The 11,971-nt window shown below is 38.4% G+C and overlaps 1 protein-coding gene across 1 annotated transcript; it reads right to left on the bottom strand.

Moving 5' to 3' along the window:
• Nucleotides 1–5,237: 5,237 nt before the first annotated feature.
• Nucleotides 5,238–6,395, bottom strand: LOC145990523 (protein yellow-like). Its single transcript, XM_083126217.1, has one exon. The coding sequence runs from the start codon at nt 6,393–6,395 to the stop codon at nt 5,238–5,240; it is 1,158 nt and encodes a 385-aa protein (XP_082982343.1).
• Between the last annotated feature and the right edge of the window lie 5,576 nt (nt 6,396–11,971).

The following is an 11,971-nucleotide window of genomic DNA, read 5'->3' as shown; positions in this document are numbered from 1 at the left end:
GCTTTTGTGAAGTGTTAAGATATTATTGGCTGATAAATGTTTCAAGAAAACTGCAAACTGCCTTTACTTGAAATCAAAGATCTAAGTAATCCATTGTAAAGTTATTAATAGACCTCGGATTTTTAGGTTCTAAAAAGTGTGCTCTTAGGTTCCTAAACTAGGTTCTAAAAATTCTAAAATAGGCCCTAAAACACTAAAATAGGTTCTAAAAGTTCTAAAATAGGCCATACAAATCCTAAACTAGGTTCTAAAACCCTAAAATAGGCCATACAAATCCTAAACTAGGTTCTAAAAAATCTAAAATAGGCCCTAAAACACTAAAATAGGTTCTAAAAATCCTAAAATAGGTTCGGAAAAACCTAAAATAGGCCAAAGAAATCCTAAACTAGGTTCTAAAAATTCTAAAATAGGCCCTAAAACACTAAAATAGGTTCTAAAAATCCTAAAATAGGTTCGAAAAAACCTAAAATAGGCCAAAGAAATCCTAAACTAGGTTCTAAAAATCCTAAAATAGGCCCTAAAAATCCTAAAATAGGTTCTAAAAATCCTAAAATAGACCCTAAAAATCCTAAAATAGGTCCTAAAAATCCTAAAATAGGTCCTAAAAATCCTAAAATAGGCCCTAAAAATCCTAAACTAGGTTCTAAAAACCCTAAAATAGACCCTAAAAATCCTAAACTAGGTTCTAAAAACCCTAAAATAGGCCCCAAAAATCCTAAAATAGGTCCTAAAATCCTAAAATAGGTCCTAAAATCCTAAAATAGGCCCTAAAATCTTAAAATAGGTCCTAAAAATCTCAAGTTAGGCTCGAAAAATCCTGAAGTAGATTCAAAAAACTTAAAATAGTTCAAAATTCCTGAAAAATACTGATTAAGTAAGTCACCGCCAATGAAAATGGGACACCTATATCCTGAAACACGCACTCTCTTGCATAACGTTATGTGTGTTGCCTAACCCTACGGCGATGGCAGAACTTACCATTGGAAATTTGCTATAAAAATCCACTCTTCGCCGTATAGTTAGGCAATAATCTTTTTTCATGTTATCCACAGTCAAACTCCGCAATTTTGTCTGTGAGGATCCTCTTATATGCTGAAAATAATCTTTCAACAAAAACATAGTCAGTGGTGCAAACTTCAAGGCTGAAATGTTAGTTTGTAAGGCGTGAATTCCAGAAAGTACCGAAGTGACGCTAAAGTGAGCAAGACCACACAGATCAGACTACTTTGTATTGTACAGGTAACAGTGGCACCAGACATTTTGCTTTGTTTAGAGCTTTGAAAAATCACCATGGACTTGGAGGAAGGGGAATCGTCAGAGAGTACGTTTCAAACACATTCGTCATTGAATTTTTTCGTGACTAAACAAAACAAATGCCTCTGTGTGATATAAAAATCCTGTAAAACCTTTAAAAACCTAAAAAAAGGCTTGATTTAGGTTCATATACCTAAAATAGGTTCTAACAAGCAAAATAGGTTTTATTTATTACTATAAAAGTTCATCCAGTTGTTCAGTTTTTTAACGAAACGCTGACATAACTTATTATTTCTTACATACCTGTAAAGGAAAAAAAAAATAGGTTAAAAACCTAGAATCCGAGGTCTAGTTAACTATTATTCTCGATACCACATCACACACTGGCTTACTCAGGGGAAGAGCTGATGGCGTCCAGGGAATCTTTGGAACGAGCGAACAAAATCAAGCCTCTGCGCAAGTAGTGACTGGAGAGGGCTCGACCAATGAACGCGTGCAAAGGAACGGGATTGTGTGTTGAGGGGAAGCAACTGCAGCTACCAGCCTTTGCAGCAGCGTGTACTGCTTCGCTCCCTCCACTCGCATTCTCTTCTTCTCTACCGTTATGCGCGACCTTGCTCCAAGATTCCCGGGATAGAGTATAGATTTTTCATTTGAATTTGCTCCTTAGTCCGAAAAAGACCCTGACACAGGGTCGAAACGTTACGTTGCATAGTGTTTTTACGTAAACAAAACTGCCTTGGTGAGCGGCTTTAGTGTCTTTGTAACATTGAAACTAGGCATAATTATGTTACCATTGGGCTACAGCCAGTGATGTGCGTCTACGCGTAAACAACGATAGTATACATTCTACACGTAGACTGTTTTATACACGTATATGACGTAATCTATGTAAACAACATGGCGAAAGGGCGTCGTGGAATTAAAACAAAACTATACTGCGTATCAGTAGCTGATGTGTAAGGATAACTTTTCATCATCTTTCTTCCAAATTCGATCAATTTCTCACCTAGGGAAAAAACCTAACGTAGAAAATATTCTAGTGTTTTATGGGAAAAAATAGTAATTTTGCCTTACGACTGCCATCTGTTGTTTTCTTTGCATACTATTCATCTTCTTCCATAGTTGATGATAGAAGAGAAGAAAATTTTTGTTGTAAATAGGATTCTTTTCAGTTTGTTAGGAACCAATATAGTTGAAAATGTCACTTTCCTTTCATGAAAGCCTTGAATATTAATTTTAATGCACTGTAGATTGTCTACGTAGTCTATGTAAACTACCACCCAATGTAATCTATGCGTAGATTATGTGTAGACAACGCATGTAGACGTAAACGTATCGTGTACGGCACATTACTGGCTACAGCCTCTCCAGAAATTTTGAGAAAAATCAAAATTTGCATATGAAAGTAGTAACTAGCTCGGGAAAATAGACGTGAACAAGCAATACTTGTGCATTCCACTGAACATGCTAACTATAAAGTAACAATATATGTTATAGAAGGAAGGCACCAATGGACATGTAAAAAAACCCCTGACATCACAAAGATTCAATGCGAGCACGGTGGGTCACGCAGCAGACGTTCAGACAATCAAATGTGCCTTACAAGAGACAAAATGTCGATAGCAGTAGAAATGCGATATTGTTGGAACAAGTAATCATTGCTGTAACTCTGGCAGATATCCTGGTAATGGCACTGCCACGAGCGGCTAGCGACATCTATAGCAACTTGGAGATACTAGCACCAAACCTAAGCTGCCTAACCTACTCTTGTATACATGTAATAAAAGAAATAAACATGTGGATAGGTTAGGCAGGTAGTGTGTTTTGCACAGCAGACAATACATTTGTGACGTCTTAACAGTCGATACTGACAGCGTAGCTCCAAATTGCTATAGCTGTCGCTTACCGCTCGTCATACACAGCGTTCTTCACATGTAGCAACAGTACGTATTTCAACAGTAAGGCTAATCGGGACTGGACCTACAGTTTAAAGTGGGATCCGAACCACTTTGTGCCTCCACCGGGTATCGAACCCGGGACCCTTAAAGTTTCTGAAATAATAATATAGTTACTTTATGCTAGATACGTTAAGTTGCTTCTTTGTTCTACGTTCACTCTATGCTCGGATAGGTTAATCGGGACTGTACCTACAGTTTAAAGTGGGATTGGAAAAACTGAAAAACGAAGATCGAACACGGGACCTTTGACCACAAGGCGACAGAGTTACCACTGCCCCCTCCTTCTGTTTTTCTCTCTCCCTCCTCCCATGGGTGTAACTTGGAGCTTAAGTTTAGCGGACAGAATCGGAAAGTTTTCCATCCTCTAAATATAGCATCCGGGACAGTGTTCTTAAAGGTCCAGGAACTCATATCTAATAGGTTCAATTGGGTTCCGCTGCAGGACCGGAACCTTTTTTCTCGCACAATTTAAATTCGGTCCAAGTTGCATATTGTTACATTGAAAAAAGGTTCCTGGACCGTATTTAAGTTGATCCAGAAATAAACGTTCCAGGACCATATTTAAATTGAGCCTGAGAAAAGGTTCCGGGTTCCGAGACCGTATTTAAATTCCGGGAAAAAAGGTCCCTGGACCGTATTTAAATTGAACCGGAAAAAAGATTCCTGGACCGTATTGAAATACTTTATACATAAAAAGGTTCTTTACGGCCTAGAACCCATTTACGCTTCCTGATTTTCTCTCCTGGACCGGAATTGAAATTACTTAAAATTCCTGGACCTTTAACAACCCTGTCCAGGACTCTATTGGTAATTACTATTACATTTGAGAAATCATAAAAATTACAAAAAATATATCCTTAAAATTTAAATTTTAATAAACCTGAAAATTTTGGTGGAGAAAGTGTCTCCTTTTGCCCCCGTCAAGTTGCGCCTATGACTTCTCTCTCTCTCTCTCTCTCTCTCTCTCTCTCACATACACACACACACACACACACACACACACACACTCGCAACCTGTGAATTTAAAGGACCTCGCGCACTGAGACGCGGGGAAACGCGGGGAAACGCGGAAAAATCCGGCAAGAGAACTTCTGTCGTCTGCTTCTATTGAAATCAAATGGTGTAATGCTTACTAGAGTGAGATTACTTTCGTAACATCTCTGGGTGTTATGCATTTGCAGCTTGGGAGCGAGTCAAAAGGTTCGAAGCCTCCAATCAAGAAGCGAGCCGCTGACGTCATCTCAACCCAGCACCTATCGCTAAGTCTCCCGCTCACGCTCTACACTGTTGGTAGGCTCGCTTGCTGGACTCACACAGGAAGCTGGAGATGTTTTGAAAGTAATCGGACTATACAGGGAAACGTGCGGAACCGAAGCATGGAATTTCCGGTTAGAAGTCTGCAGTTTTTCTTGAGGGTTATGGCCCTCTGTTGCCGCATTTCCGGCGTTTCAGTGTGCGACAAGCTTAATTCTCTTTATCACTCTCTCTCTCTCTCTCTCTCTTCCCCCCCTACCTTTCACCTCCTCACTCCGTCTTTCTTTCTCTCCCTTCTTCCCTCTCTCCGACTCTTTCTCCCTCTCCCTCTTTATTTATCTCGCAATATTTTTCTCTCCCTCTTTCTCCCTGCATTCCCTATTTCCCTGTTTCTAATTCTCTCCCTCCCTATCTACCTCGCACTGTCTCTTTCTATCCCCTCTCTTTGTCTTTCCTCTAATCGCTCTTTTATTCCCTCCCTCCCTCTCTTTCTCTCCCTCCCCCCTCTCTCTCTCTGTATGTCCGTCTCTCTCTCTCTCTCTCTCACACACACACACATTGTATGTGAATATAGGGGACAAGTTGGAATATTGTTCGTTTGAGTTGGTTTTTAAGTCCACTTTATGCACAGATAGGCTAATCGGGACTTGACCTACAGTTTAAAGTGGGATCAGAACCACTGTACAATGTGCCTCCACTGTGTATCGAATCAGGGAATGAAACAAAAGAGGTTTTAATATATTTTTTATTACATTGTGCATAATTTCCTTAAAGCAAAGGCATCAATGTGTAATCTGCGCCACAAGACACCCTGTTAGAGATGTAATCGTTGATGTTGGTCAGCAGCAGGTACACCCTTGATCGACGGTAATCAGATAGCACCTGGACGGGGGACATGCATTCGGAACCATGGAAAACCAAATGGATATTCTCTTGAGACAATCTCAGGTTCGTGTCCCATCGGTAGACATCGTTGGCGCCGACGAGGCGGAAGAATACAGAAGATACTTGGTCGGTTCCTAGAGGAACTATATTTCCTGGTTTCTCGCCAACTTGAATGACTGGCGGGTTGAGGAAACCGGTTCTGATCTGATCCGCGTCTATTGCAAATATATGTTTTGAGGATAGGTACGTTACGTAGAGGTACTTTTGTCCCGTGCTCTGATAGGCTAGGAACAAGTACAGGATGTCTTTTCTGTCTCCAACGGTAGATAGCGGAAGGACGATCCGGCATGTTTTACCCATCGTGGCGGAGTGGATCAAAATGGCCATGTTGGCAGCGTCACTGATAAAGATGAAGTCTCCGGTGAGGGACGTATCGACAACCAGATGCTGGAGCCTGCTGGTGGACGTTGTGTAAGGAGACAAGTCCAAAATGTCCATGATCCTGTGTCGCCTCATGTCTATGGACACAAGTTTCGGTGGGCACACTTTGAGAGGCGAGTTCAGGGTATTCACATACCCGGTATCGAGTACCCAGAGGACATCCTGGGTACCCATTGCCATGTCGACAACGTTCTGCAGCCCGTGGCAGTCACCAATCTCCTGCGAGCTCCAGTTCGGTATGGGCGTGAACACGGGACTCAGCTGGGCTGCCTTGGGCTTCAGAGGTGTCGTTGCCAAGGTAACGGGGATGCCGTTCTTCAATCTTGAGAACGCCATGGCGATGCCATCTTTGTGGAACGCGGCTTTCGTCACCATCACGTGCTTCGGGACATATCTTCCGGTGCGCAGGTACACCGACTTCACAGCAAGCGTTGGCCACTTGAACTCGGTTCCCGACCATGACAAGTTCTTATCACAAAGAACCGGGGCGCTGTTGTGGAGTATTAACAATGGAACCAATATCCCAGCAACTCTTGCGAGTGGCATCTTCTTCTTTGCATGCAGAAAATTACCTGGAACAATAAAGATCATGTGAGACATGCTAGCAGTTTCGTTGTACAGTGACCGACAATAACAATAGGACAGTCAGATCCTGAAATGCTGGCTTCCCTGCAAAGCGTTATTCATATGAAAAGCTCATCGCCGTCGTGAAATATTCGTTTTATTTTCCCCTAAATTTCGGTGTTATTTTTTACTGCAATTCGGTGTTAATTTTGGCGGTTTAGGGCAAAATTCGGTGTCATTAATTTAAAATTCGGTGTCATTAATTTAAAATTCGGTGTTATTAATTTTAAATTCGGTGTTATTAATTTAAAATTCGGTGTCATTAATTTAAAATTCGGTGTTATTAATTTAAAATTCGGTGTCATTAATTTAAAATTCGGTGTTATTAATTTAAACTCGGTGTTATTTTTCCATGCATAGCCTATTTACTGTTCCTTTTATGCTTAATATTATCACTTTGTTTTAGTTCTGGAAAATTGAGACAAATTTTAGTTTTAATGACAAAAAATATGGCTTACCTTCGCGAGAAATGACCAAATTTATTCCATTTCGAAAACTATTTAATCTTATCAGAAACTAAATATGAAATGTTTATTGAGTGACAACACCCAAATCTTTGAACACAATCATACACATCACATTTTCCTAACAATGCCAAAAAATCCCTCTGCGACCCTCAAAATAAAGTTTTGTGTTCACACATACATGCGTGCTTCTCCCGGAAAATTTTCCAGTTCCTACGAAACTTCCCTTTTGGGAAGATCCCCCCCAGAGAATTTTATTTCAGGACGAGGTTAAACACTGTCAGTCATGTCTGCGCCAAACTGCAATAAATGAAGAGTGACAATCTCTTTTCAATCGAAATATCACCAGTTATACTACAAATGACAGATCAAATAGCACTTCAGGTAGTTCTTTTTGAATAGAAGTGTTATCCTCAGTTTATATTTCGGTTTTCGCGTTAAAGTGCAACATTCTGGGTTATTCTGAAAAATAGCATAATTCGCGATTCCGAAACACCGAAAACATTCTTCCTTAACCTACACAAATACACTTTATTTTGCTTTCCTAGACTTTTCGGTGTTTTCGTTAAAACGAAAAATTCACGTCCCTACGCATAACACATTGCAGGGAAATGAGTATTTCAGGATAAAAGTGTATTTTTCTTTTGCCGGTGACCGTACCTTGTAAATTAATATTACAAGATTTCCACTTGCTTTATTATTTTTCCAAAATAATTTTAAGCTTCTTAATACTAACGTACGCCAGTTTTCAAATTCAAATTAATTACACGTTTATTTATTTATTTATTTATTTATTTATTTACTGCCCTCAACAGAGGTAAACCTCCAATTACAGACGGCAGAAAAAAAAACAAAGAAAACAATACAATTAGCAAATATATAAACATACATCAACCGATAATACAAGTAATCAATAACATAATCAATAATGAAATTAAACAATCTGGCCCTTTCTCTTGTCTTTCACCATACAAGAACAAAGACTTGTGCAATAATTACAGACATAAAATACCTATAGATATATAATCGTAGAATACAATGGAAAATAATGGGAAAAATAGTGATACCGGAATGATTACAGTGTGTTTTTGTCATAATTCTGATTCAATCATTTTTTTATATAGTTTGAATGGCAATGATAAATCTAAGGCCCGGTTGTTCATTGAAAGCATATTATACAAATCATACATTGTAGTTAATGGGCTGCTTTTATATTTCTCAGTTTTGGGAATTTTCGGAATCAGTAAGTTTCGCCCACGTAAATTACTTTTTCTGGTATTGAATTGTAGTTGACTGAGGAAATAACTATTATCTAATATACCATTTACAGTTTTATATAAGTGATACAGAATAGTCCGCTTATTACAAAGGCTCTTTAAATTAAATTCATGCAGGAAATTTTGATATGGCACATTATATTGTACTGTTTTTTTATATTTTATATAATATAAATACCTTCGCTTACCGCGAACAATATCTAGGATTTTCCTTTCATACCACTGACACACTCGTGTATCATTACATTATGATGGCATTTTAAGTCATCAAACAACATAGATTTGTCTCCCAAAGTCAAAACAAATACACAAGTCTAAATAAGAACTATCATTCTAAGACCCAAAGAATAAATAATGCGGGACTATGGCGACATCTAACAGAAACAACCCTTCTTCACTCAAATTTGAGACAACTCCATGGCCTAACGCCCTCTAAGCATCTGCCAGAGCTGCTTTTTCATTGGGTGAGGTGGTCTAGGTTTTCAGACTAAAGCCCGCTACTTTCTTTAAAGCAGCTCTGCAATTGTCCTCACCACGCTGATTGATTGATTGATTTGCATTATTTTACTTCGCTTCTTGTGCCACTTTTGGTTAATTTGCGAAGATGGGGATGAGTGATTTCATGATGAAATTGATGAATTAACACTCACAAACACCTATGCCCAGGCCGGGATTCGAACCCGGGAACGTTAACCATTTGGCTAAATGGGAATCCAAATCTATGATAATTATTGTTATTGTTATTACTAGAATTATTACACGTTCATGATAAGCTTGAGGAATATTTTTCACAATTTATTTTTATCCTAAACTAATTCAAGCACAGACACTCATAAAGGCAGTCGGAGCGTGGTGCTGATCTCATTACCTCCAACATGGCCGAGATCGATAGAATGTATGGGGGTCCTATCGCAACTTCCCCCTATACATATATGACTCATGGCACGGTGCAAAGTGCACGGGGAACTTTACCTTATACACTATTAAAATTAAATACTTGTAGGATTTCGGGGGGTTGGATCAGACCCTGAGACCCCATGGCCACGTGCCTGGACTGTATATTCATTTAGCATAAAAGTCCAGTCACAACGAAACATTAATAATTATGTAAGGGTGTCCATAAGAATGGGAACGCCCATTTAACACAAATACGGATCGTGAAACACGAGAAAAGCATGCCGATGGGAAAGGAAAAGGGGGGGGGGGGGAAACCGGATAGGGTATGTGACCAATATGGCGGCCATCTTCAAGCCCGCCATCTTGGATTGAATTTCAGTTGTTGTTTTTTAATGGAAAAGTGGGCATGTGTCATATGAAAATGAACTAGAATTTGAAGAGAAATGCATTGTTATGTTTCATTCTTACGTAACTTTAATCCTAAAGCTGTTTAAAACCAAACATTGCACTCAACAGCCTCTGCTCAAAACCGTTCGGTTTTAAACAGCTTTAGGATTAAAGTTACACAAAAAGAAGCATGCCATCGTGATAAATTTTTGCCTATCTATCCATGTTAATCTATGGTTACAATCAGTGATGTGCGTCTACGCGTAAACAACGATAGTCTACATTCTACACGTAGACTATTTTATACACGTAGATTACGTAATCTATGTAAACAACATGGCGAAAGATGATAACTTAGCAAAGGGGGCCATGGAATTAGAACAAAATTATACTGCGTATCAGTAGCTGATGTGTAAGGATAACTTTTCATCATCTTTCTTCCAAATTCGAACAATTTCTCACCTAGGAAAAGGACCAAATATAGGAAATATTCTAGTGTTTTATGGGATTAAGACCACTCTTGGCTCACGACTGCCATCTGTTGCTGTTTTTTGCATACTATTTTTCTTCTTCCATAGTTGATGATAGAAAAGAAGAGAAAATTTGTTGTAAATAGGATTCTTTTCATTTCGTTAGGAACCAATATAGTTGAAAATGTCACTTTCCTTTCATGAAACCCTTGAAAATTAATTTTATTGCAGTTTAGATTGTCTACGTAGTCTATGTAAACTACAACCCAATGTAATCTACGCGTAGATTACGTGTAGACAACGCATGTAGACGTAAACTTATAGTCTACGGCACATCATTGGTTACAATTAATATATTTTATGCATTCACTCACCTTTTGAGGAACTTCTTGCGGCTAGAAATTGTTAGGCAACTTCCGGGCATTCTTTTCTGGTCTTCTGCAATTCAGGCAACAGAGTCATGCCTAGTCAGCTTTAAGTAGCAAGTCGTGTTGAAGCTATTCCTGCCTCCTTGACAAAGAAACCTTGTAATGCTGTAAACAATGCACTTAGATATGGCTAAGGATCTTGGCTTACAATACGAAACCAAAACAATATGCTTGAATCTCGATGAGGCATACTTTCATTATTATTTCACCAGATGGCAATGCAAAACAGGTCTGGGTAAACGTTGCATTCACTTACCTGACCTGGTTATTCAGTGGCCAATTGCTGAAATAAATTGTGCTTAAATATGCATGGAAAAGTACGATAGTTGCCTGTAGCCACTGAAAGCGGTGGGGGCTGATGGGGCTACAGCCCGCTCCTAAATTTTGAGAAAATCAATATTTTCAAATAAAAGTAGTGAAGAACTCCGGGAGGGGGGAAATCGATAAATACATACCTCCCTTGAAATGAGTGTAAAGTTTTAAAAATATGATATATCATATTGTGTATGCCGCCCCTAGAAAGCAGCTATGTACCTTCCACCTGTACTACTTCAGCCCCTCTCGAAAAGAATCCAATGCCTGTAGCAATATGCCAATATAATTGGTAAATATTTAAAGTTTATGGATGTGTTGTTTCAATAGTGCTTTGCTTGCTTGGTTTCTCGGAAAATTAATCCTACTCGAAGGAGATGAAGGTTATTCATCACACAAATCTGGCAATATAAATATGGGAACAGCGAAACACCTCAGACAAACGTAGCGAAAGCCATGAAAACAATGAGTCACATTTAGCAGGAGAGGAACATTCCCCTCCCGAAAGGGATGACTAAGTATTATAATATTGTATTAAAGACACGTACAGCAAGGACGTATTTAGGGGGACAAAGGGGATCCGGATCCCCCCCGAGAGACTTATTAAGTACTAAAATAAAATAATGAAAATGTACTTTTCAGCACAATACTATACTATAATCGATATTTTTTTATTTACTATGAACTTGGAACGCAAGGATTATTATTAAATGTATTATTATTATATTTGGATCGTACTGCTTTCAAGGACAAAGCCAAGGAATATTTATGCACACTACTACTCATTTAGTTTTCGTCAACTGGATCTCACATCCCTTTTTTTATTATTCGATAAATATTCAATTCTTTATCTATTTACATTAATTTCCTTGTTTTTATACAAATTTTGGCAATCTTAAGTACACGCAAACTACATAGATAATAAATATATGACGTTATATCTATATTCTTATACTATCTTTTTACGTATTCATGTAATAATAAAAATGCAATATTAATAAATGTACATATTTTAATTCATACTTAATTTAATTATAACTTAATCATTTTAATTTACATATTATTATTATTATTATTGAGATACTTGCTTCGGATCCCCTCCCCCAGAAATATATTTCTAGATACGTGCCCTCAGCTACAGGCAATTTCTATTAATTATGAAGACACATCAAAAAGCAGTTTTCATAGAGTCAACGGCTCAACCTGCCAGATAAACAAATTCACAAATTCAAATTTATGCAGTCTAAGAGTTCTATTCCTCTCTCTCTCTGTGTCTGATCATCACTCATCTCCTTTTGCTTATGTGTTTGGCTCGGA

Source organism: Lepisma saccharinum, chromosome 7, assembly GCF_977018435.1.
Source record: "Lepisma saccharinum chromosome 7, izLepSacc3.1, whole genome shotgun sequence".
Lineage (NCBI taxonomy): Eukaryota > Metazoa > Arthropoda > Insecta > Zygentoma > Lepismatidae > Lepisma > Lepisma saccharinum.
This window is presented reverse-complemented; position numbering and strand designations above follow the sequence as displayed.

What these genes read in the sequence shown, in the direction of transcription:
- LOC145990523 (XM_083126217.1), bottom strand. Translation starts at nt 6,395, where the DNA reads ATGTCTCACATGATCTTTATTGTTCCAGGTAATTTTCTGCATGCAAAG.